Source organism: Bison bison, unplaced genomic scaffold (genome assembly GCF_000754665.1).
Source record: "Bison bison bison isolate TAMUID 2011002044 unplaced genomic scaffold, Bison_UMD1.0 scf7180017864092, whole genome shotgun sequence".
NCBI lineage: Eukaryota > Metazoa > Chordata > Mammalia > Artiodactyla > Bovidae > Bison > Bison bison.
The window spans coordinates 3,577,469-3,605,140 of NW_011494664.1; the positions used below are offsets into that span (position 1 = coordinate 3,577,469).

A 27,672-nucleotide genomic window follows, 5' to 3' on the forward strand; every position below is an offset into this window, starting at 1 on the left:
CTCATGTCCATCGAGTCGGTGATGCCATCCAGCCATCTCATCCTCTGTCGTCCCCTTCTCCTCCTGCCCCCAATCCCTCCCAGCATTAGAGTCATTTCCAATGAGTCAACTCTTTGCATGAGGTGGCCCAAGTACTGGAGCATGGCTGCAATCACCATCTGCAGTGATTTTGGAGCCCAGAAAAATAAAGTCTGACACTGTTTCCACTGTTTCCCCATCTATTTGCCATGAAGTGATGAGACCAGATGCCATGATCTTAGTTTTCTGAATGTTGAGCTTTAAGCCAACTCTTTTCACTCTCCTCTTTCACTTTCATCAAGGGGCTCTTTAGTTCCTCTTCACTTCCTGCCATAAGGGTGGTGTCATCTGCATATCTGAGGTTATTGATGTTTCTCCCAGCAATCTTGATTCCAGCTTGTGCTTCTTCCAGCCAGCATTTCTCATGATGTACTCTGCATATAAGTTAAATAAGCAGGGTGACAATATACAGCCTTGATGTACTCCTTATCCTATTTGGAACCAGTCTGTTTTTCCATGTCCAGTTCTAACTGTTGCTTCCTGACCTGCATACAGGTTTCTCAAGAGGCAGGTCAGGTAGTCTGGTATTCCCAACTCTTTCAGAATTTTCCACAGTTTATTGTGATCCACACAGTCAAAGGCTTTGGCATAGTCAATAAAGCTGAAATAGATGTTTTTCTGGAACTCTCTTGCTTTTTCGATGATCCAGGAGATGTTGGCAACCTCTGCCTTTTTTTAAACCAGCTTGAATACCTGGAAGTTCACAATTCACGTATTGCTGAAGCCTGGGGCTTCACCCTAAACTACACACCTTCAAATGGCAGTCTGTGTGTCTTCATTTGTAGTAAAGAAATAATAGTACCTACTTCATTATACAGTTGTAGAAGTTACAGGAATAATACATTTAAAGGCTGACACTTTGCATGTAAGAAGTGTATGATAAATACTAGCTATTGTTATAACTAGGCTTCCCTGGTTCCTCAGACAGTAAAGAATCTACCTGCAATGTGGGAATCCCTGCAATCCCTGGGTCAGGAAGAACCCCTGGAGAAGGGAATGGGTACCCCAGTATTCTGCCTGGAGAATTCCATGGATGGAGAAGCCTGGCAGGCTACAGTCACAGAGAGTTGGACATGACTGCTCTACAAATACTTTTCATTGATGTAGCTAAGCTACAATGTGTTCCCACAAAGCATTGTTACCTAGGTTTTCACTGAGTCTTACTGCTTTACTCTTGTCTTAAAACCCAGCACATACATTTTCTAGTCATTGGCCAGACTGGCCATTGGCCAGTCACTTCTCCCATGAACTTTCCTGGTCTCTGGGGTAATATGTGATCTCAAACCCCTGGGTTCTACCTTATCAGTTAGTTCTGCTCTTGTGACACTGGAAATGTGTAATCTGCCCATTATTACAGTTCCTCATGTGATTATATCTTGTTTAAATTCATTAGTGATCTGGTCATATCATATTCATATCATTCCCTATAATACCTAGTACAGTTTATTGAACCTAATAGATACTTCAATGATTTTTGGATTTAATTTGCTAATATATATATATGAACACATTGAAATTATTGGAGTGAGGAAAAACTGAAATCAAGTATAGAGCACTGAAAAGAGGATTAAATATTTTCTCTAATCAAAATCGTTCATTTAGTAAGCACTAAAATATCACTGCTTTTTTTTTTTTTTTACTTCATTACACACACACAAAAATCTGGAAAACTAAGTTCAAAGAATAAGTTCTTTATGTCTTTCTCCCAGGAGTTCTGGGGAAAAAAACTGCTGATACACATCATCATTGAGAGTTCAAGTTAATACGAATATATTGGGATTCCTTGGTGACAATGTCAGCATCACATATCTAAGGTAAAGATGAATGAGAATACTGTTACGAAAGTAACTTTCTTACAAAACCATTTCATTCAGCTCATCAATAATTATTTTCAGTAGTGGTATGGATAGAAACCCTAAGTGGCACTTTGGATCTTTTTCATTCCAGAAACCCAGCAGCCAGGTCCCAGCTTGACGTGGCATGTGGCACCCATTATATCCACCTGAGACCTTTGAAAGCCACACACCCCCGCCCTGCCCTTGAGTTCATATTTCCAGTGCTGCTTCTGAGAAATAGAAAGTTTATGAGGAGAAAGGAGGTTGCAGAAGAGTTGCAATAAATAGATTCCTCTGCTGAGTAAGAAACTAGAGATTTAGTCTAGATTGGTTAGTGTTCTTGAGTAGCATTGTTAGCAGATGAAAGCTGACACTACCGATTTTTATTCTGAATATTAAACATGCATTTCATTATTCATGAAAAACAAAATGCAGTTCTCAACAAAGATCCTACGATGACATTTTCTGGAATCATTTAGCCTCCCAAAAGAAGCTGGCACTTTTCAATCAGTTTGGACCCCTAAAAAAAAATAAATAAATAAAGCAAATAAGCACATCTGTGAGAAAGAGAACACAGCTAAACAGCTCTGATCCCAAATAGAAAATCTTTAAGACTTCCCTGTTGCATGCCTGAGATATATCCTAATATGTCCCCCACTCAAGGTCTTAGAATAGAATTGCTCATAGGCCTAGTCCCTTAGTTTAAGGACTTAATTCACTGTGATGACACCTACGTTCAAGACCCCAGATTTGGCATAAATAAAAATTTGCTTCCTTCTCACTAAAGTATGGCACTCTTTTGCTGCAGAGTAAAAATGAACAATCAACATCAGCTTCACATTGCATTTTAAAACAGCTCTAGGTAACCCCATATTTACATATGTACTCAGTCACTGAGTTGTGTCCAGCTCTTGGAAACCCCATAGACTGCACCCCACCAGGCTCCTCTGTCCATGGAATTCTCCAGGCAAGAATACTGGAGTGGGTTGCCATTTTCTTCTCCAGGGGATCTTCCCGACCCAGGGATGGAATTCGAGTCACCTGTGGCTCCTGCTTTGCCAGGAATATTCTTTACCACTGAGCCACCTGGGAAGCCCATATATGTGTGTGTGTACATACACATGTATCTTTTAAAAATATTTATGTATTTATTTGGCTTGCCAGGTCTTAGTTGGAGCACACAGATCTTTAATCTTCATTGCAGCATGCAGATTCTCAGTGGCAGCATGTGGGATCTAGTTCCCTGACCAGGGATCAAATCCAGGCCCCCTTCTTTGGGAGTGCAGAGTCTTAGTCACTGACCACCAGGGAAGTTCTCCTATTTATTCTTTTTCAGATTCTTTTCCATTATAAGTTATTACAATACACTGAATATATTTCTCTGTGCCATACAGTAGGTCCTTGTTTATCTATTTTATACACTGCTGCTGCTAAGTCGCTTCAGTCATGTCCGACTCTGTGTGACCCCATAGATGGCAGCCCACCAGGCTCCCCCATCCTTGGGATTCTCCAGGCAAGAACATTGGAGTGGGTTGCCATTTCCTTCTCCAATGCATGAAAGTGAAAAGTGAAAGTGAAGTCGCTCTGTCGTGCCCGACTCTTAGCGACCCCATGGACTGCAGCCTACCAGGCTCCTCCGTCCATGGGATTTTCCAGGCGAGAGTACTGGAGTGGGTTGCCACTGCCTTCTCCATTTTATACACGGTAGTATGTATAATTAGCCTGGAACTCCTAGTTTATCTCCTTCCACCCCCTGCTATCCCCTTCTGGCAATCATTGTTTGTTTTCTATGTCTGTGAGTCTATTTCTCTTTAGGAAATACATTCCATTATATCATATTTTAGATTCCCATAGAAGTGATATAGTATGCTATTTGTCTTTCTCCATCTGACTTACTTCGCCTTGTATGATAATTTCTAGGTCCGTCCATGTTGCTGCAAATGGCATCACTTCACTCTTTTCATGACTTAGTAATATTCCATTGTTTTATATATTTATATACATATATATATATAGAGAGACAGAGAGATAGATATCACATCTCCTTTATCCATTCATCTGTTAGTGGGTATACTTATGTTGCGTCCATGTCCTGGGTATTGTAAGTAGTGCTGCTATGAACTGTGGTGCATGTATCTTTGAAAAATTAGAGTTTTCATCTTTTCTGGATATATGCCCAGGAGTGGGATCGTAGGGTCATGGTAGGTCTACTTTTAGTATTTTTAAAGGAAATTCCATACTATTTCTTAGTGGCTTCACCAATTTACATTTCTGTCAATAGTGAGCGAGGGTTCCTTTGTTTTCTCTCAGCATTTCTTATTTGTAGACTTTTTAATGAGGGCCTTTCTGAATGGTGTGAGGTGATACCTCACTGTAGCTTTGATTTACATTTCTCTGATAATTAGCAATATTGAGCATCTTTTCCAGCTAGCCATTTGTATGTCTTCTTTGGAGAAATATCTATTTAGGTCTTCTGTTCATTTTTTGACTGGATTATTTGGTCTTTTGATATGAGGCTGTATGAACTGTTTGTATATTTTGAAAATTAATCCCTTGTCAGTACCATTGTTTGCAAATATTTTCTCCCAAGTCCATATGTTGTCCATATAGGAGACTACTAACCTATCATCATCTGAACTTTGGAATAAATATTGCTTATCTATTTCTCTACATCCTGTGACATACTTTTCAAGACTACATTCTAGGATATAGCAATTTGCCAACATCCTTTTATCTCTTTTGAAGTCCCAATTCAATAATAGTAGCAATATACCAGAAAGAATAAAGCCTATTGAAAAACCCACCATCAATGTAAGAGCTATTGATGAACTTCTGAAAATTAAAGTCATTGATATGATATTAATCAACATCTCAAAATGCAGAGACAGGAGCTCAGAAGAGCAACATGTAGAGATATTCCAGCAGTACAAGACCAGAAAGTCATTGATTTCTGAGCTACTTCTGTTCTTACCTGCTGCTCAGTCCATTTTTTAAAGCTTCCTAAAGATTTCTGAAATCACTACTATCTTTTCAATATACTATTTTTAATTTAAGTTATCCAGAATTTGACCATATTATTTACAACTAAAGAATTCAAGCTAACATACAAGCTAAAAAACAAAACTGTGTAAATATATGGATAAAATAATAATTTAAACACATAAGGACACCAAAAGTTTTTCTCCTGGGTGCCCATTCTGAAAAAATACATAAATACATTACATACTTAAGCATTTAAGTATGTAATTACATACTTAAGCCCAGAAAAACTTAACAGAATTCAAGAAAAAACATAAAATGGAATTTTAGAAATAGTCCATTTTACCCAAAGTTACACTAGGAAGAGGGGCTTCCCTGATAGCTCAGTTGGCAAAGAATCTGCCTGCACTGAAGGAGACCCTGGTTCAATTCCTGGGTCAGGAAGATCCCTTTGAGAAGGGATAGGCTACTCACTCCAGTATTCTTGGGCTCCCCTTGTGCCTCAGCTAGTAGATAATCCGCCTGCAATGCAGGAGACCTTGGTTCAATCCCTGGGTTGGGAAGATCCCCTGGAGAAGGGAAGGCTACCCACTCCAGTATTCTGGCCTGGAGAATTCTATGGGTTAGTTCATGGGATTGCAGAGTCAAACACGACTGAGTGACTTTCACTTTTACTTCACTTCACACTAGGAAGAAACTTTCCATGGATAGTCAATTCTAGAAATAACTAGGTCCAAACTGAAAGAGTAAGTCAGAGGACTTTTCAAATATAGTTATAAGATGATAGAATATGCTATTACAAAAACTGTATGATTAAGAACTGAAGAAAGCTGAGCACCGAAGAATTGATGCTTTTGAACTGTGATGTTGGAGAAGACTCTTGAGAGTCCCTTGGACTGCAAGGAGATCCAACCAGTCCATCCTAAAGGAGATTGGTCCTGGGTGTTCATTGGAAGGACTGATGCTAAAGCTGAAACTCCAATACTTTGGCCACCTCATGCAAAGTGTTGACTCATTGGAAAAGACTCTGATGCTGGGAGGGGTTGGGGACAGAAGGAGAAGGGGACGACAGAAGATGAGATGGCTGGATGGCATCACCAACTTGATGGGCATGAGTTTGAGTAAACTGCAGGAGTTGGTAATGGACAAGGAGGCCTGGCGTGCTGCAATTCATGGGGTCGCAATGAGTCGGACACGACTGAGCAGCTGAACTGAACTGATGGAAAAAGAAAGATAATTAGAACCTCTCAAGAAAGAAGGATGTATGAGGAAATCATAGTCCAAATATGTAAAACTAAACAAATGTGGCATATTTTCTGCATTTGACAATAAGAAAAAAGACTTCATTTAATATTGGTATTTTTAAAGCGATACCGGATAAGTTGTTGAACTAATCCATTCATCGTATGGCTGTAAATAACATTAAAGTTAAACGCACTATTGAACATACTATTTATTGGTTTCCACTTGTTAACATCAACCTATTGACAAACTGTATACACCTTGAACTTTGGAGAAGGGCATGGAAACCCACTCCAGTATTCTTGTTTGGAGAATTTCCATGGATAGAGGAGCCAGGTGGGCTACAGTCCATGGAGTCACAAAGAGTCAGACACAACTGAAGCAACTTAGCACACATACACCTTACATTAACAAAGCAGGATAAACAAACCTAGAGTGTGTGGAAATAATGGTATAGCTTTTAAAAGGAAAGCTGGCAAAGAAATTGAAGGAAATTTAGATGTTAATTATGTTATGGAAAATCACTAGATGCTGACTGAAATGTAAGAACCAAGGAAGAATATAATCAAAAAAAGAAAAACACTTTACCTAAAAATATATTAAAAGTCTACGAGTGGTATTGTTGAAGTCAGTGTAAACACACTATATTCTTTAAATGATAGCAACATTTTAAGAAGTATGGCACCCCACTCCAGTACTTTTGCCTGGAAAATCCCGTGGACGGAGGAGCCTGGTGGGCTGCAGTTCATTGGGTCGCTAGAGTCGGACACGACTGAGCGACTTCACTTTCACTTTTCACTTTCATGCATTGGAGAAGGAAATGGCAACCCACTCCAGTGTTCTCGCCTGGAGAATCCCAGGGACGGGAAGCCTGGTTGGCTGCCGTCTATGGTGTGGCACAGAGTCGGACACGACTGAAGCGACGCAGCAGCAAAGTAATAACACTAATCACTAGGAGTACTAATAGGAAAGATTTAAATTGCTTATCTTTTGGGAATGGGAAATGTACCCTGCTTTTCTGTCTGGACTCTTGCTTTAGTCATGTTCATGTATTACTTATAAAAGAAACTAAATACAGTATCTCAGAATGACTGGATCCATATGACCGAGATATCACATTGCTTACTCTGATCCTTGCTTTTTCTCCAGAAATGCATCCCAGGATTGCAGTAGCTTTAATAATAGACCCATCAAACTGTAAGCTGCTGCTGCTGCTGCTAAGTTGTTTCAGTCGTGTCCGACTCTGTGCGACCCCATAGATGGCAGCCCACCAGGCTCCTCCGTCCCTGGGATTCTCCAGGCAAGAACACTGGAGTGGGTTGCCATTTCCTTCTCCAATGCATGAAAGTGAAAAGTGAAAGTGAAGTCCCTCAGTCATGTCCGACTCTTAGTGACCCCATGGACTGCAGCCTACCAGGCTCCTCCGTCCATGGGATTTTCCAGGCAAGAGTTCTGGAGTGGGGTGCCATCTCCTTTTCCACAAACTGTAAGCAGAGGCTACTTAAAACAGCAAGTCTTTTCACATGAACTTGTGTTGAGTCACAACTAAAAGCAGAGCACTGCTTTTTTTTATTATTAAATTTCATATATTATTTTTCAAACCATCATTTCAACCTGCCCAAATTTCTGCTAATTCTTGTTAACCTTCTTCTATGTTATATTCTGTTGGCTGACAGATAATTATCTCAGGCTATAATTATCATTCCCCTCTGATCTGAGTATTTTTCTTCTTAAAACTGCTGATGTCTGCAATTCACATTATTACCTCATGAAATATGAGATTCCTGTTCTTTGGAAGATTCAAATTCACCTTGTATGGCTGAGTTTCTTATTTTATTCCTTCTTTTTGTTTCATTCTTATTCTTATGGACATTCCAACATTAACTTCGGCTCACTGTTTTCTCCCTGGATTTTTCCTGCATTCTGGTTTACTTCTCAGAATGTCTTCCATCTTGTCTAAAAATGTTTTATCCTCCCACCAGTCATAGCTAGAAAGGCAATCTTCAAGCCTGCCGACTTTATCCTTTAGCAGGCAGAACAGGTTCACATAATTGACTATTCAAACAAAGAAAATGCCTGTAGGTCCCCGCAGCAGTTAGTCTAACTGGAAAATCTACAGACTAATTGGGTAAGCCTCATCACTTCTAAGGCTTCACAAGTGGCACCGTGGTGAAGAATCCACCTGCCAATGGAAGAGACACAGGAGATTCAAATTCTACCCCTGGGTTGGGAAGATCCCCTGGAGGAGGGCACAGCAACCCACTCCAATATCCTTCCATGGAAAATTCCATGGACGGAGAAGCCTGGTGGGCTACAGTCCATGGGGTCACAAAGAGTCAGACACAACCGATCACACAGACTTTACCTGGGGGACTTTGGAGACCCCCAAAGCCACTAGGAATTATTCCTTTGCACTACAGTCAAACCTAGGCCTCTTCCACAAACAGAGACACACACAGAGTCACACAAATTCTTGCTGATAAGATTCCAAGATATTATATTCCTATATTTTATATTTTTGATTATATAGTCCTATATTTTTGGCTAAGCCTATTCATGTAACATAAAGTTGTTTTTTTAATATTCCAGTCTTACCTTTTTTATTTAACGTCCTCAAATTCTTTCACTTCTTTTCATAAATGGGTTACTTTTCAATTGCTTCATTATTTTTGTTACTGTCCTTGGTTCTAACTTCTCACTAGGAGTTAGATATATGAAAATATTGGGAGGGGATGGGGGACTAGTTTATGATTATCTGCTTTCACCCTAAAGTGGTTCCTCAAGTCTTCTCCAAACCAGTAGCATCAGCAGCTCCTGGGAACTTGCCAGACCCCACCCCAGATCTATTGATCTATTGATCAGAAATCCTTTGAGTAAAAAACACTGATTTTGTTTTAACGAGCCCTCCAAGCAACTCTGATGCACACAAATATTCCAGAATCACTGCCTTAGAATAATCATAAGGAGATAAACTTCATGAAACTTTATAGATGATGCATAATTACAGATAATCCATTTTTCATCTGAAGAAGTTAATCTAGCAAATGATAGTTATTATGATATATTCTTCAGATAGCTCCTATTTGCTTCCTTAATTTGTGGAGAAATCCTAAAGCGGAGAGGGAAGGGAGGAAATTTGGGCTTTTCAACCATTAAGTTGAAAATGGTTGTTCGACAAAAAGTGTAGGAAAAAGCACACAGAAATCTTCCTATCATGCTATTGGTGAAATAGTTCCAGCAAGAAGTATTCTTCTTTATGAGCAAGAACATGTCAAGAAAATTCTCTAGGGAATTCTTAAGTACAGGCCTTTCTGAAAAAGTGTTTATGAGCTGACTCATTGGAAAAGACTCTGATGCTAGAAAAGACTGAAGACATAAAAAGAAGGGAGTGACAGAGGATGAAATGGTTAGGTAGCATCACTGACTCAATGGACATGAATTTGAGCAAATTCAGGTAGATAGTGAAGGACAACGGAAGCCTGGCGTGCTGCAGGCCGTGGAGTTGCAGAGTCAGACGCGACTCAGCGACTGAACAACAAGAACAAGTATTAATTATATTTATCATGTTGCAAATCATATCCCTGGCATTTGTTTATCTCGTAACTGATCGCAAGTTTGTACTTTTTGACCACCTTCTTCCCCATACAAAGATATTACAATATTATTAACTATAATATATATATTATATAAGATATATAATAAAACTACAATAGTTGTTATTACTGGTGTTACTCAGGTAGCAATGTATTTTCTAAATACAAAAAGTAAAAGGGCTTTAAAATGAAAAAATGGACATTTGTGACTGTTTTCATTTTGTGTATCAGCTAGTCTGGCAGTCAGCAAAGTTCTTATTGTGAACAGCCAGATATTTGGAACTCTGTAGTTCATTCAGTCTCTGTCACAACTACTCAATTTTACAACTATTCAATTCTGCTGTTTTAAGCAACGCAGACAACATGTAAATAAATGGGCAGGGCTGTGTGCCCACACAACCTTATTTACATAAACAGGGAGGGAAGCTAAGTTAGCCAGAGGGCGGTAGTTTGACTACCTTTTTGACAAGGTTATGAAAGTGAAAGTGAAAGGCTCTCAGTGGTGTCCAACTCTCTGCGACCCCATGGACTATACACTTGGTAGAATTCTCCAGGCCAGAATACTGGAGTGGGTAGCCTTTCTCTTCTCCAGGGGATCTTCCTAGTCCAGGAATCAAACCCAGATCTTCCACATTGCATGTGGATTTTTTTACCAGCTGAGCCACAGATTATGGTTATTGTTCAGTCACTAAGTGGTGTCTGACTCTTGGCGATGCCATGGCTTGCAGCACACCAGGCTTCCCTGCCCTTCACTATCTCCTGGAATTTGCTCAAATTCATGTCCCTTGAATCAGTGATGCTATCTAACCATCTCATCCTCTGCCTCCCTCTTCTCCTTTTGCCTTCAATCTTTCCCAGTATCAAGGTCTTTTCCAGTGAGTCAGCTCCTGGCATAACGTAGCCAAAGTAAAGGAGCTTCAGCTACAACATCAGTCCTTCCAATGAATATTCAGGATTGATTTCCTTTAGGATTGACTGGTTTGATCTCATGGCAGACCAAGGGACTCTCAAGAGTCTTCTCCCACCACAATTGAAAAGCACCAGTTCTTTGGCTTAGACTATAGATATGTGACTTTTAACATAAGCACATGTACAGTTTAGTTGAAAAAGTAGAAAAGAGCCAGCTAGATTCTTTACCAACTGAGCTATGAGGGAAGCCCAGAAAAGAGCCACTGAAGGTAATTAAGGCATTTGTGAAAATTGTTACCTGTGAAAATGTTTCCCTAGGCCATTGCTAAACCCCAGCCTTAACTAGCCCCAACCTGTTTTGACTGTAAAGGCTGCTTTATTATATATATATATTTAACCATATACTTGGATTCTTCTACTCAGACACTATAACCTACTATAACTGAATTTCTGTTTCTCACGTCATATCTGCAGGAGAATGGCCATCCCAGGTTCCCTCCATGAATTTACATGAATTTTCTGTACCTCAGAGTGATGGTAGGATCACCATGATATTCTTAGAAATTTAAGTCACACAACTTTACCATCTTATGGAAAGTCATTTGCTTGTTAACTGTATATAATTAGATTGATAACACAAAACAATCACCTGGTAGTCAGTTTAGTGGATATGCACAGAGACACTTTCTTCTGATCGTAGTTTCTCTTTCTATTCTTCAACCGCCTATTCTAATGATCTGCCACTGAGAAAACACAATGTTTTTCACCTGGTCTCCTAGTTAAGCCCCAAACTACCTTTAGTGACTCTTTCTGATTGTGCCCCCAGAAATTTCTAAAACAAAGCTACAGCTTGCCCAGACAGGCCTTTAAATTGTTACTTGTTTAAAATTTCTCTATATTTCCACGGACACCTTTTCTCTACAGTGACCAGAGTCTTGCTCATCCTTCTTCCCCCCCACCCCCAATCCGAAACATCTCAGTTCATCTAAGATCAATGACTTTCTGTTTATCTCTTTTCGTGTCTAACACACCTAGTTTCTGCAAATGAACATAAATATTAGTGTATCTTCAACCAAAATACTTAGTTACACCAATTCACTGAGACTGGGATTTTCTCCCAGTCCGTTCATGACTAGAACAGAGAATTTTTTTTAAACTTAATAACCCCTACGAATGCTAAGAGAATAAACAAGGAAACAGGGATACCTCTTCTTGGAAACATGTTTCACTTTTCTCTGCTTGACAGCACGTCTCCACCAGGTGAGCAAAATCCACAGTAATTGGTTGGAACTGCATCTCTGCTGCATACAGTTTCTGCTTCACAAGGTTGCTGAGGAGTCTGAATAAGAAATGAGTGGCAAAAAAAACAAGCACTCACTGAGTTCTAGAAGGCCAGCTTGCAAACCTGCCTTACTTATTGAAAGCCGCACACCACCCACACCTTTGCCTAGCTCTCACTCTCAAGTTTAAAGGATCTGAAAACGACCTGATGTTCTCACAATTTTCACAATGTCTATCTCCATCTTCATATTTATTCCACATGTTTATTCAAGCATATCTCATCAATATACCTATTATAGTAAATTTAATTATCTTTATGTAATTATTACTAGGATAAATGCTTTTTTCTATTTTTATTACATTGGGTAGAAAGTAGGTTATACATTAGCTTTTCCTATAGTATTTTCTTGTGAACAACTTTTATCCTAAAAAACTAACTTCCCAATAAATATTTCAAATATAACACACCTGGACATTGAGGGCCCTTTAGATGCTATTAATGATAAAGCCAATACACTATTTGAAACTTTAGTAGTTTGACAGTCAACTCAGATGTCTCTTACAGAACAGTTTCCCAACAACCATATAAATGTCAGTGATTCAATCACTTTGAATATTCAAAATTAAAACCTGGTCTCTGTCTATTTAATAAAATATGTTATCTTTTTTTTCTGATCAAGAAAGATTTAACTACAAAGAAAACAAGGTGTGAAGAGTAGGGAAAATGTACCTCAATCCATATTTTATTGCTTATCCCCAAAAAAACCTTTGCTTGGTCTTCATTTCCAAATTCAAATTGGAAACATCTAGTGGCCTTATTTGTGTTTGAATAGGTATAATAAAAAGTATCTCAAAGCTTCAAGTAGCTATTTCTATGACACTCTAAACCATGGATCCAACAAATATTAATATTTTAGGCTTTTTCTACCAAGAGGCAAAACTAAGGATATTATATAAGTCTTCTATCACAAGACAGAGGACTCCAGCCCCGCCCCACTGCTAGGCTGGGCTGCCCTGGGTGGCTGGCAGACACGGTTTGTGCCAGTTGCCATCAGCTAGAGATGATGGTGAAGAAGGACCAGCCAGCAGAAGAGCAGGTGTGCACCGCATCAGTCTCACTGTCCAGCCCAGCGAAAAGCCCTTTTCTTCTCCCTGAGGTCTCAGTGCAGGCAGCTGGCCCAAAGCAAGGTGACTCTGAGTCGCCTGACTCCTGGACTGAAATGCCACCAAGCCTTTGCTGCCTGACAGTCGTCCACAGTGAAGTCTCCAACGTGTATGTGACACCAGCGCGGGCACTGGGCAAAGGGAGGGAAGCAGGGGTGAAGTTGGGGACAATGGAGAAGCCAAGGTGGCCCTCTGCAGCTCCCAGGCTTGGCTTATCCAAGTGGTGCCCACAGGACGCACAAAAACAGCCCTGGCCAGATGGCCATAGAACCCTGATCGATCTAAACAATCAGACAGAAACTTAGCTTAACTGGATAGCCCTCTGAACATGCCTCTGATCTTCCCATTTCAGCTCCACCCTCTCCCACCTCCACCCTGCTGCTGCTGCTACTAAGTCGCTTCGGTCCTGTCTGACTCTATGCGACCCCATAGACGGCAGCCCACCAGGCTCCGCTGTCCCTGGGATTCTCCAGGCAAGAACACTGGAGTGGGTTGCCATTTCCTTCTCCAACCTCCACCCTAGCCCCGCCTTGATAATGGACAAAGAGATGGTCCACATCTCCACAAAAGGTGGACCATCGGAAAGGCTGAAAAGAATAAGGAAACACAAGCCAAGTTTCTTTTCAGAAACTATTATTAATACAGGTGGGTTTGAGAAGCACGCAATCACTGTATCCTCTGAGCGCCAGCAAAACACAGTCAAAGGACTAGGAGATTCTAATTAACTCCATGTTAACCCCTAATTCTAAGTCCTGGGAATCCAGAAAAAAAAAATCAGAGAGGGGACAAAGACATATGTACAAAAATATTCATTGCCACAATTTATGACACAATTTTCATGCCCAGAAACAGGGAATAAATTCATTATTGTACCCACGTGTTCTTGTTGTCATTTAGTCACTAAGTCATATCCGATTCTTTTGCGACCCCATGGACTATAAGCCCACCAGGCTCCTCTGTCCATGGGATTTCCCAGCCAAGTACACTGGAGCGGGTTGCCATTTGCTTCCCCAGGGGATCTTCCCAATTCTGGGATCAAAGCTCACCTCTCTTGAATTGCAGGCAGATTCTTTTTTGCTGAGCCACCATTGTACCCACATACTGGAATATTAAAAAATCATTAAAATGGCTGTTTTGAAGACTAATGTGTACATTCTATTTTTTAACACTAAAAAAAAACAACAATGGAACAGCCAACATCTTTTGAGTGTATTGATATTTGCTAGGTTTCAGACAATGTGCTGATAATTTATAAATGCTACCTAATGTACTGCCCTCTGTCACCTCCTTAAAATAAGGCTCTGTGTCATCTCCACTTTGAATTTGTAGGAGTAGTTTCAACTCCTTGGGCATAGTATAGTTCTGGGCAAATATAACAAGCCCGTGCAGTGAGCTTCCCTCTCAGAAAGCACTTGAGGAGTGAGAACTACTTATGAGAACCTGTCCTGAGACAAGAAGTCAGGTTCACAGACTTCCGCCCATTAAGAAAGGCCTGGGCAGTAGAAGACAGGAGTAATTCAGCGGTTCCCCAGCTGCACCTCCATTAGACTCGATTCTGAGTTCTGTGGAATCAGGATAACGCTTTGGAAGGGGGCTGTGTGAGTACTTTCACTAAAGTTCTGCACACCACTAAGACAGAAGCAGCACTGACACAACAGCGACTAAACAAGTAGAATCCTGGGGTCTGGGGAAGGTATTATTTTTTCCCTGAACAACAAAACATAAAGGGATGCAGTCTGGTGCTGAACAGGAGACAGCAGTACCTGGAGGGCACGGCTGATCCCAGTGGCACAGGAGTGGTGCCAAGGATCACGCCTGGAGAATTCAGGGAGGGAGGCGACAGGAGTTTCCTAAGCGCTCCCCTGTGGACTCAGAGATAATTGCTTGAACTGATGGCTCTGTATAAGCAGGTAGTAGCACGAGTGTGCAAAGCTTGCATTATTAAGCATTCAAACCATAGATGGAGGGACAGAGGGCATCCATGGGAGTGTGGACTTGTATACGTGTATGACATTCTATACTCCTACACTGTATATATATTTATGATGGGTATTTCTGCAGTGCTGGAATAAAAGTATTATGATTTTCTTCTCTTTTCTGTATTTTCTAAATTTTCTGCAGTGATTATGTATTACTTTAAAAATAAAATATTTCTAAATTTTACAAAGAAATACAATAGTATAAGCATTTCGTTTCCTACCCAACTGTTCTGCACATATTTGATCTTTTGCTAAATTATTTTTTATTAAAGTATAGCTGATGTATGCACATATTCAACTTTCCCATTAGACCTAAACTTGATCCCACTTGAGAGGAAACACTGCCTTGTATCTCTGTATCATTCAAGTCTGTGCGGTTATGTATGATGCATAGTCAAAACAGTTGATACTATCTTTGAATAATAATTATCAGTTTTTAACACATTGATTATTCAAAGTGAGAAATATAGGCTATTTTCCACTGGAATTTTGGTGAATTTTGTCTCAGAAAATATTTTCCCACAGAACCAGTATTGCTCATGATGCTGAAATTCACTGACCAACCTATAAAAGCACAGGATAGCTTCAGTCCCAGGCTACAAAAACTAACCACCGTGCGTACCTACATAGTAAGACTACCCTATTTCCCAGCACCTACTGGGGCTTCTATGAATTCAGAGCTCCACGTAGCTAAAGCCAGTATAGGAGGGGCAGAGGTTTTAAGCGCAGGTTCATGCAAAATCTGGACTTCTCTTTCCTTCCAATGTCATGAAAAAGGCACGAACTTTGTAGTCAAACTTACTTCGGCTCAAGTTAGGTCCTCCACTCACTAGTGTTTCTGATGATGAGTACGATACTTTGACCTCCCTGACCTTCATCTACAAAAAGAGACTTTGAATACCTATAGCATTCGCCTGCCAACGCAGGAGGTGCGGGTTCAATACCTGGTCCGGGAAGATCCCCCAGAAAAGGAAAAGGAATCCACTCTAGTATTCTTGCCTGGGAAATCCCATGGACAGAGGAGCCTGGCAGGCTACAGTCCTTAGAGTCGCAGAGAGTAAGACATGACTTAGTGACTGAACAACAACATACAATACTTTGCAAGGTTTTTGTGAAGACCAAAAATTATACAATGTTAAAAGACTGAGTACAGTAACTGACATACTGAAGGCACTCAGTACATAATGGCAAAAATAATGTGAGTAATTATATTAATTATTTCATCAAATGATGGCAAAGATAATGAATAATTATAGTAATAGCACAACTTGCAACTGTCTGTTTCCAAGTATTGGTTGTTTCCAACCGTTGTCTCCCTCTCCCTGATTCCCACAATAAATGGTACATTGTCACAACCTCTTACCTATCTACCCATTTACTTGTTCAGTAAATAATGGATGAGCATTTTTAGAACTTCCCTGAGGATTTGAGCTGTAGATTTAACAATAACAGAGAAGACAGAGGAGGTAGGCAGGCTCCCTCATAGGTACCCTTCTTCTCTTTCCTCACGAGCTTTGGGGATTCCAGGTGTCTTCATAGCTTGGCTCCTCCCAACCCCTCAAGTCTCAATCCCCAGAATTTCTCTTCTCTCGCTCACCTATGCCTCAGACACACTGAACTGTTGGGCTCTCCTCGATCCTGCTGGGCGAACTGGCTTCTGCATGCACTTTCCCAGAGGCACCAGTAGAGGGACCACTGAGCTTCCAAAGCAGACAAGCAGCTTATCTAAACAAGGAGAAACACTCACTGATCTAGGATAGGTAAGTGGGGAGAAAGGCTCCCATTATGAGAATGCAAGTCTGGGAATGAGATTTAGAGCAGAGGTGTCAGCATCGTGTTACCTTTCCTTGACACTCCGAATATAAAAGCTGCCTTTTCCATAGCAGGGGACTCTGTGACATTTGGAAGCTAGACGCAAAACCTCCCGTAACTTGTCACGCACTCGTGATCTGCTTGCAGTGGATTTATCTCCTCTCCACTTCCTCCCACCTCCACCTCCCCATCTCTCTACCTCTCAACTTGACTGCTCTTTAAAAAGTCCGCTAATTCTATGTATTCCTTTAGTTTTCAATTTACCTTTTTAAATCTTAGATCCTATTTTTAATCCTCAACACCAAATTGTTTCTGGTTCGTCATTGCAGTGATATTGATCTTTTATTTTCATTATATCTATCCATCCTTTCATTTGAAGCACACTCTAATCTTAAGTTTTAACTATCTTATGTCTAACCCTTCTATCTTAGGTCTTAACCCTTCAACTCTGTATTTTTCTTCACTAAATTTTAAATTCTTTTCTCCTGAACCAGAATTCTCTTTCTATTTTCTCTATCTTATTGCATGACTTTATTTCTGCCTTCTCTTTATAATCATGCTGAATTTTGTCTTTTCCTTCCAGGAATCCCTTCACTTTTTTTTTTTTCTTTTCATGTGTATGTGGACTTATGCTTTGACAATCAGCCAGAACTATATAGGGGAGAGCCCCTACCACTTCCCAGGAAATGGAGGGCTTTGTCAAGCCTGGCTCTTATTTCCCAATATGTATCTTCCCAGAATATTCTAAAAATCTCTGCATTATCAGTCTCTATGTTATTGCTTTCTCCATACAGAACACCATGAATTCACCAGAACAGGGATGCTTCCTAGTATTTCATACTTTTTATTATCTAGCCTTTACATGAAGAGTTTCAAGTTTTAAAAATTATAACCAGCATTATAACCCTTTGAGGAGGACGCACTAACAGCTACCTGTTGGTTGTTAAGCATATGTGCTCTGAGCCAAATAGCCTGGGTACAAATTCCATTTCAGCAACTTGTTTACCTACTGCATGATCTCATACCAGTTCTTCTTGCCTTCTTAGCCTCAATTCCCTCACAATTAAAATGGGGTAATAATATCATCTACCTCCTAAATCAGTGGTCAGTATTTGGTAAGATGACATACATAAAGGGTGCCTATTTGTACCAGAAAATTTCCTCAAGGGAAAGCAAACCTTGAACTCCAAAAGTAAAGTATTCTATGCTCACATTAGCTGGGGCTAAAGAAAGAATGGTTGACTAAGTGTTACAATGGTCATCGGATGCTTACTGAAAAGTTTTAAAGACTAGTTTGTGATCAGTTCACTTTGGGAGCTAAGAAAGGACTTCAAGGGTCGGTTGGTTTATGAATTTTAAATACTGTGATAAAACAGAACAAGTGACAACCTTGTGCTTGCTGACAACAAGAATGTGTTTATTCTCAAGGCAACAAAAACTTGGCCTCACTTGGAAAGATGATATTCTTGGACTAATAATATTTAGACCCTGCAAGAGCAAGTCTTAGAATAAATAACTTAGTTAGAAGTAAGCTAGCACTTCTGTTGATCTTGAGGGAGAAAGAACTATGAGGACCAGTCTCCTTTCTCCTGAGGACAAGATGCATGTGAGGAGAGTGAGAAGGGAGGGTGGGCACTAAAGGGGAACCTGTCCCACTGTCAGGAGGTGGAGTGATTTCAATTAATTGTGTATTTGTCATTGCTGTTGCTGTGTGTACAAAAAGATCCTTACTTTTGCTTTTCAGTTTGTAATTCCTCCTCTTGAGCTTTGCACAAGTCCTCTTTAAGGTTGATGACTTGGTCACAGGATAAAGGTGAAGAAATGTAAGTTCCATCGACTTGCAGGTCATCAAAGCAAGGCTTTCTGAAGGCATACGAGTCGTCACAGCAGTGACCCACAGCAGCATTGATGGGCTCCGCCTCATGCCTTCTGTATAAAGCTCCAAGAATTAACTTTGCCTTCCCCAGAAAAGAATTAAAATAAGAGCCGTAAGTTTTGTGGTCATTAGGATTATTTTTTTTATCCATAGAAAACTATTCTCAAATTCTGGTTTTTGCTAAACTCACCCTGAATTTTATCATCTGGGAAAGAGCAAGAGTGTCAGGTGAAGCCTAGTTCTCAACCTTGACCTCCACCTTCCTATTATCCTCAAGGTGAGTTCCCTTGGACCCCATCTCTCAAATTCCTTCCCAGACCAGTTTACAGACAAGTGTTGGCTTGAGGCAGGAGTTCTTTATGCTGCATCAAGTTAAAATCAAGCCTCTGGTCAACACAACTGCTAATTTGATCCAGATATAAGACTGATGATTGGATTTCTTACTTAAAATGCTCAAATCCAATGTGTTTCTATGTTTTATAACTGGACATTGGTAACCACCATCAAACTTGGTATATGGAAAATCCTGTATAAACATTTGTTGAATTATTGGAAAAAATGAGTAAATGAATGGTGAAAGGAATCCCTGAATCTTCTTTCAGTTACCTCTTTAATTTTCTTGTCTTCTTCTAGAACAGTCACCTTGCCTTGCTCCCCTTGTGGTGTCTGATACTTACTCTAATGCTGACTGCAAGCCTGCTCTATGCTTCTCTGAGTATGACCACACAAATGCCCTGTCACTTATGTATGTAGGGATGAAGTGGCTGAAACCATAGAGCATCAGCATTCAATTTACAAGTTTATACATTTTCACAGTAACCAAAGAGATCACTTAAAAGCAAGGTTTTAGGAATATGAACCACAAGTTCCCTAAGGAAGGCATGATTGTTAATAAAAATGTAAAATAAAAGGAAGACAGAGCTGGATAATAAAAATTTTAAATCTGCAACCAAAACAATTATATTTTATCAGAAAAAAATACTCACACATCTGGTGCTGGAAGTGTGCATGATAATTGTGTGAGAGTAAAGGAGATACACAGAGGAAAACTGGCTGTTTTTTACTACATTTTTGATTAGGATGAGTTAGTCTGAAATCAGCAAAATCACTTTTGTTGACTTGAAAAGCCAAGGAATGGATCTTGAGATATGATCCAGGCAAAGGTCTGATGAATCTGACATTCCCAGTTTTTGCAAAGTGACGGTCTTACCCCCGCTGTCAATCAAAGACAATTGACATGAACCAACCAGAAAGAAATTCTCCCAAGGACAGAATTATTAGAGTCCAGTGACAACTCACAGATGTGTCCACTGACATGAGATTGATGCTGGGGCCTGGAGTTCAGAACTTCCCACGATAGGCAAACATGCAGCCAAGGGTGTGCTTACTGAGTCCTCCATGCAGACAAACTGGTGCTCTTGATTCAGTGGGCAGCACTTGGTGGCAGCAGCTGCCATGTTCTTCATGAGTACAATCAACTCCTGAGCAGACGGTTGTGGGGCTTTCTTTGTATAAAGGACTATGAGCCTGAAAAAATAATGTCTTCTTATTCCTGGCAATGACTCTGTGCCTCAAATGAAGAATTCTACAAAGTGTTTGTCATCATCTGATATTTGTCTCTGATGTGGGATGAGCAAGTTATTAAACTGGGCATAAGTCTTTTCTTTTAGCTCCTATGTCAGTGGTTCAGTGGCTTCTTCAGTAGACCCAGAATTCTCTTTCCACATCACACATTGCTCTACTCTGAACCAGTTTTTTCTACATAGGATCAAGGATTGTATGATAGCTAATGTGGGTGACTGTAAAATCAGACTCAGAGTAAACAGCTTCTGAAATAAATATATGCACAGGTCTTTAAGGCATGTATTAGTTGTCTGTGATATGTAGGAACAGAAGCTACAGCAGCAATCAGGAAACATTTCCTGGTCTCATGGACTCACACCCTAGTTGGGGAGATAAAAGAGTACACTCAGTGTGATGAGAGGAACACAGAATGCTATAGGTATACATGGAATGGCATTTAATTCCATCCCAGGGAGGTCAGGTAGGCCTCCCAGAGGAAATGACATGGGAGCTGAGAGCCTGACAATAACTAAAAATGACCCATGTGAAGGGGAGTAAATGACCCATGTAAGAGTGGAGCATTTAGAAAGAGACTGAGTGAGATTTTGTTTTTCTTAACTGGGGGGATTGGAAATTGAAAAGAGGGGAAAGAAGAAAGCTTAACTCTAGAAGCAGCTTTACGGTGCTTTTAAGATCATTACGGTTGCTATATAAAGAATCAGTTAGAAGTGGCAAATGGCAGAGTGAGGGAAGGAAAAGCCATGCCAGTAATTCAAGTGAGAGAGGGTGGTGACCTGAACTAGGAGAGTGGTGGGGAATGAGGAATTCAGGGAAAGATTTGAATGAGAAAGACTACAAAACTGGACTTGAGGTCAACAGAATATCAGAATCATTTACTGCATTTATGTTATAATGGAGTTAGGGAAAGAATGTATCTGCTTCTTAAAGTATGACCCCTGGATTGGCAGTATCAGTATCCTTGGGTACTTGTTAGAAATATTAATACATATTCTTGTGCACCATCCCAGATTTACTGACTCAGAAACTCTAGAGGAGAGCTGTGTTTCAACAAATCCTCCAGGTAGTTTTGATGCACTCTAAAATTTGAGAGCCATGGGTCTAATCCTTAAACTAGACATTAACAAACACAATAGTTAAAAGAAAATGAAAACAAATATTCTGTCTGAAATGAGAATAATTTCTCTGGTTCCATTATTTCAGTCATTTAAGTTCAACATTATGGACACTGTATCAAACTGAATTTTTCCCCAGTACTCTGCTTCTGAGTAGACTATACTGCTGCTGCTGCTGCTAAGTCGCTTCAGTCGTGTCCAACTCTGTGCGACCCCATAGACGGCAGCCCACCAGGCTCCCCCGTCCCAGGGATTCTCCAGGAAAGAACACTGGAGTGGGTTGCCATTTCCTTCTCCAATGCATGAAAGTGGAAAGTGAAAGTGAAGTCACTCAGTCGTGTCTGACTATACTAGTAAGATCTTAAACATTACTGAAAATTAGCTTATTTTTTGATACTTAATCTTTAACATGGGCTTCTCAAGTGTCTCAGTGGGTAAAGAATCCACCTGCAATGCAGGAAACCCAGACAGACTTGGGTTCAATGCCTGGGTTGGGAAGATTCCCTGGAGAAGGGCATGGCAAACAATTCCAGTATTCTTGCCTGGAAAATCCCATGGAAAGAGGAGCCTGGTGGGCTACCGTTCGTAGGGTCTCAAAGAGTTGGACACAATTGAAGAGACTGAGCACACATGCATACAATCTTTGACAGAAATGGGATTTGCCAGGCTCTCTGCACACAGAGTTTTTTTGTGCACTCCCTCTGACTAATAACTAAGGTATCCATTTATTTCCTCTCTTGATGGTGAAAATACTGTAGTGCTATGGTGACCTGACTTGAAACTGACAAAGCAACCCTAGATTAGATCTCTGTTGCAGCCTTGACTCCAAATTGCAGGCAAAGCCCCAAGCTAAATGTACAGGTGAAAGGTAGAGGCTCCTATGAGATTGCAGAAAGGGGGTCAGGGCCTGCTGGCTCCCTAACCTCTGGGCATTGATTGGAATCTGGAAACTGGACCAAAAAGCAAAGTAAAAGCACACAAGGTTATGTAGTCAAGTATCTTATCAAGATAAGGATAGCTGGGTTAATTTGGAACTGAGTTTTTCCTTGGCCTCTGAGGCTTTAAGGTTGAATATAGACTCTTAGCAACTCTTAGCAGCAAAAGTTAACAAACACTAACAAGCATAATCTGGACAATATCTTAGAAGCATACCTGTCGTGAAAGTTACTATCTCCTAATTTCTTACATAAATCACACTGATTTTTCACACGCTCATGGCTTTCACGAACCACTCTTTGAAACATCCCTTCCTGAAAAATAAAGATAATCAGTGTTTGCCTATTATTGCGACAATATATCTTGAGGTTAGATTGCAAAATCATCTTCTGTAATAGTTTAATGTAACTGTTTTACTAAACCCAGGGTTTTATTTACTCAGTGAGTTTGGAAATGTTGAGAAAACACATTTTGCTATGACAGGAATGGCCATGTACTTTGTGGAGAAAAAAAGTGGGACAACCAGATTGATATTTAGTTTTCTCTGATGTGAACTCATTTGTGGGTTTAAATGGCATATTTTACAAGTATGAAGCTAGTCTTTCATCAAGCCAGAAAGAGGTCCTTAAAAGTAATTTATAGATCAAAGTTCAATTGATCAGAATATGTGTGTATATATTGGTTATTTTTAATAACACAGCATTTTTATGTAAACAGTACAGATATGGAGATATGGATGTAGATATAGAAATGTAGATACATATTAAGAAGAACGGTTTAATAAAAACACGTGCCGGATGTGAAGCACTCCACAAATACACATTGAAGGAAATCACATGGAATTCTCAGAGCTAAATACAAATGGAAAAAGTTCTTGAACAGTGCAAATAAAATCCCAGTGGGAAGATACAATTGGCCTTGCAGACTTAGCTCTTTGCTAGGAACACTGGTTATCATCTTAAGTAATCAGACCCAGTCCACCTGATCCTAATAAGCAGTGTTCAATAGTAAAAAATTTACCCAATTTGCAAACTGTTCATCTGGATTTAACCCTTCTTGCCTGAGTGGCACTGGACTAGTCACCTGAACCTTCTGAAACCCAATACTTTCATCTATAAAGTGTAGCTAGTACTTCTGCCATTACCTATCTTACCAAGCTGCCGTGAGAATAAAATAGGACACTGGTTGTAACGCTACTTTGTAAACTCTAAACACCCATCCTCCTAGAAGGGGCTATTATCATAGTAAGGGTGATTGTGAAATCTACAGGTGATGCATTGAAAGGTTGCTAACCAGATCGTTCAGGATCCAGTGCCTGATGATCTGAGGTGGAGCGGATGTAATAAAAACAGAAGTAGAGTGCACAATAAGTGTAATGGGCTTGCATCATCCTAACCATCTCCCCCCACCTCCCTACCACGCCGGTTCATGGAAAAATTGTCTTCCATGAAGTGGGTCCCTGGTGCCAAAAAGGTCGGGGACCACTGTTAACCTACAGAACTCTTAAATCACCTTCATTTAGATTTCTCTCCAAGAACAGGAAGATGCCAGATGTACCTGCTTGGACTCAGATAGAACAAGAAATACCTTCGCCCTCTATCCCCACCTCTCTGTAAAGGCTCAAGCCACTCATTAGCATAACAAAAGCCAGACCCTCCTGGCTCCTGGAAAGCTGTGAATGACATCACCTGGTCAGAGATTTGTAAGGTCACCTGCTTTTTCATGTCAACTGCACAACAGGAGCCACTGCCTGCAAACAGTGCGCTTTCTGGCTTGAAACAGGGACAGTGTCCAGGTCTGCTTGGTGGAAATGGTCAACCTTCCCTCACCCTAACAGGCTATGCTTTCATGCTACCTGCTACCAGGCCAAGCAAACTGAAAGGAGAAAATTGCACAGAGAATGTTTCATAAAACACAGAATTTATAAGGCAGTGACTCACACAGAGAGTCGCTGCTGTGTAATGATGTGACCTTCGGTTTAGGCGGAAATCAGAGTTTGTGTGTAGTGCTTGCAAGCAGAACGTGCATAATCATAAAAGCATGGCACTACTAGCAGCACTGGACTTTTCTCTATTTGTAATCACACTACAAATATGAGAAATAGGTTTCTATAAAAGGAATTTACCCCATGGCTACAGCATTCCAGAGGATTTTCTAATTTACAGCATTTTCCCAGTAAATTTTGATATACTGTATCCACTCTTAAAATGACTGGAAGTGCCAACTCTGGGTGTCTTCTTGAGTATTCATAAAGAAACCTGTTTCCACATGAAGCAAATTAGAGAGTAAACTAAAGTAAGTTTCTGAAGTCATATTTTCTTTCAAAAGCCGTCTATGTAATTTATTCAATATTTTAACTGACTTTAAGGTATTTGAAAATTTGGGGTGACTGGCAGGGAGGATTTTCTGGCTATGTTTTGAGATAAGGAAACCAAATCAATAAAATTATGTGATTTTTCCAAAGTCACACAGCAGTGAGGGGCAGATTCAAACTTGAACCTAAAATATTCTGATAACCTTTAGTTCTTGGCTCAGGGTCTCTCCTTACTGTTACTAGAAATTCATTTCAAGTGTGTAGATGAGAACATTTTTCCTAATGACCTTTGAGGCTAGATTTTATAAATATTACAATTTTTGTAAGTATTAAATCACCATCTTCCCCTTGTCCATAATCTATTCCTTCTTCTGGGTTACAAGAAGGAGAAATTTGGACTATAGAATACTTCTAAAGGAATCATAAAATTGCAGGAGGGACCTTTAGAGTGCCTTAAGGAGGGACCTTATCTAACTGCCTCAGTTTATAGTTGGAACCTAGAAGCCTGGGGAAATTAAATGGCTTGAACTGCATTTCAAAGCAGATGCATGACTGAATTAGACTGGAACTCAGGTCTCCCAACTCACAGACTAATGTGATTTCCACTAAGTTGTGCCTATCCACTTTTTCAGTACCAAATGCAAGTCTAGGGAAATTGAGTTCAGATAGTGACATTTACTTTTATAAGCCAATGTCAGATGTAATTGCAGAAATATAGCTAACGTCACTCCACAGAAAACTTTGAAGAAAACTCAAATTTTTATGCTTTGTTAGAATTTAGTTGCTCCAAATAATACTTTACACAGTAACTTTGGAAATATTTCAATCACACAATAATACTATCTTAATATTGTATCTTGAAATCAGTTTGCTTTATGACCCAAATAATTTGTACTTCTTCATGGGCACCAGAGATGTTAGTATTCCATCTCTTTAATCTTGAAATGTTATGCAATGGCTTTGATAGTAGGTATTAAAATAATCAGAAGAGCTGGCCATACTAATCTGAGGCCCTTACTTAAACATGACTCTAAGTCTCAAAGCAAAGCTTGCACACACTTGACACTCTGTTTTTAAAAATTCCTATATTGGTTGTCTACATTTAGAACTCAAGAGACCCTCAACTCCCCTCCAAATGAAGTTGATCCAACCACCCAAAGCTTACATTCCCAGATGGCCACAAGTAGCTAGAGCCAAATAGTAGCTGCCACCTTGGATTCCACAGAGCATATCTTCTTGGCCATTTAACCATTGACTGATATTGACTAGCCTCTGCCATCATTCAAGTTTGCAACTTCTCCCAAAGAATCCATAAATACAATATCCCTTTATTAAGGTTTTATAAAATGCTTTATTACCCTTGTAGGAAGAAATCTTGCTTGTCAGTGAATTGTTTGTATACAGACTGATCCTCTGTAAACCTGTGATGGGGCAGGGACGAGAGATCAGGTTTGTTGTCATTTTCCGAGTTGATAATGCATTCTCCTCGAAATGGTTCTGGCAGTTCACAGCATGGAGTGAATTTGCTAGATAGAATAGCCTGTTTAGAGCAGATGTAGTTCATAAGCTGACTCTATAAAACAGAAAGAGAAGCAGTTATTTTTGATGACTTCATTCTTATTTATTTTTATTGAGAAAAGCAGAGAAAAACTTGGCCTCGTATTGCTTTTTTATTGGCAAACTGAAAAACAAGAAAGACCATTTATACTGACTCTTTCTAATAAGAAAGCTTCTCTACTTGACCTTATTCAAGTCTCACAGCTCTCAAAGAACTTAAAGGAAGACAGATTGTATTACTGTTTTCAAGTTTAGCCCAACAAAATACAAATAAAGAGTTTTATCACTTGCTATTGTTATTGTTTTAGGATACCAGTTGAGAAAACATTTTATCTCTGTCATTTTCTATATACATTACTATAATATTACTATTACACTTACATATTTACTTATATGTTAAAAGTAGAAGTGAAAATGTTAGTCGCTCAGTTGTGCCCAACTCTTTGCCACCCCATGGACTGTAGGTCACCAGGCTCCTCTGTTCATGGAATTCTCCAGGCAAGAATACTGGAGAGGGGTAGACCTTCTTTTCTCCAGGGAATCTTCCTGATGGCAAGAATACACAGAAGAACTATACAAAAAGATCTTCATGAGCCAGATAACCACGATGGTGTGATCACTCACCTAGAGTCATACATCCCGGAATGAGAAGTCAAGTGAGCCTTAGGAAGCATCACTACAAACAAAGCTAGTGGAGGTGATGGAATTCCAGTTGAGTTATTTCAAATCCTAAAAGATGATGCTGTCAGAGTGCCACACTCAATATGCCAACAAATCTGAAAAACTCAGCAGTGGTCACAGAACTGGAAAAGGTCAATTTTCATTCCAATCCCAAAGAAAAGCAATGCCAAAGAATGCTCAAACTACTGCACAATTGCACTCATCTCACACGCTAGCAAAGTAATGCTCAAAATTCTCCAAGCCAGGCTTCAACAGTACGTGAACCATGAACTTCCAGATGTTCAAGCTGGATTTTGAAAAGACAGAGGAACCAGAGATCAAATTGCCAACATCCACTGGATCATCAAAAAAGCAAGAGAGTTCCAGAAAAACATCAACTTTTGCCCTATTGACTATGCCAAAGTCTTTGACTGTGTGGATTACAACAAACTGTGGAAAATTCGTCAAGAGATGGGAATACCAGACCACCTGATCTGCCTCCTGAGAAATCTGTATGCAGGTCAAGAAGCAAAAGTTAGAACTGGACATGGAACAACAGACTGGTTCCAAATAGGGAAAGGAGTACATCAAGGCTGTATATTGTCACCCTGCTTATTTAACTTATATGCAGAGAACATCATTCAAAATGCTGGGCTTGCTGGGAGAAATGTCAAAAACCTCAGATATGCAGATGACACCACCCTTATGGCAGAAAGCGAAGAACTAAAGAGCCTCTTGATGAAAGTGAAAGAGGAGGGTGA

The 27,672-nt window shown here is 40.0% G+C and overlaps 1 protein-coding gene across 1 annotated transcript in view; it reads right to left on the bottom strand.

Annotated features, from left to right (window-relative positions):
• Positions 1-1,108: 1,108 nt before the first annotated feature.
• LOC104987321 (alpha-fetoprotein-like) overlaps positions 1,109-27,672 on the bottom strand; it is a 51,321-nt gene continuing 24,757 nt past the window's right edge. Inside the window, 7 exon segments of the mRNA XM_010838185.1 lie at positions 1,109-2,433; positions 11,843-11,975; positions 18,604-18,830; positions 20,137-20,275; positions 22,597-22,694; positions 24,506-24,638; positions 26,053-26,267. Of these exon segments, the coding sequence (XP_010836487.1) occupies positions 2,389-2,433; positions 11,843-11,975; positions 18,604-18,830; positions 20,137-20,275; positions 22,597-22,694; positions 24,506-24,638; positions 26,053-26,267 (990 nt within the window). The 3' untranslated portion in view covers positions 1,109-2,388.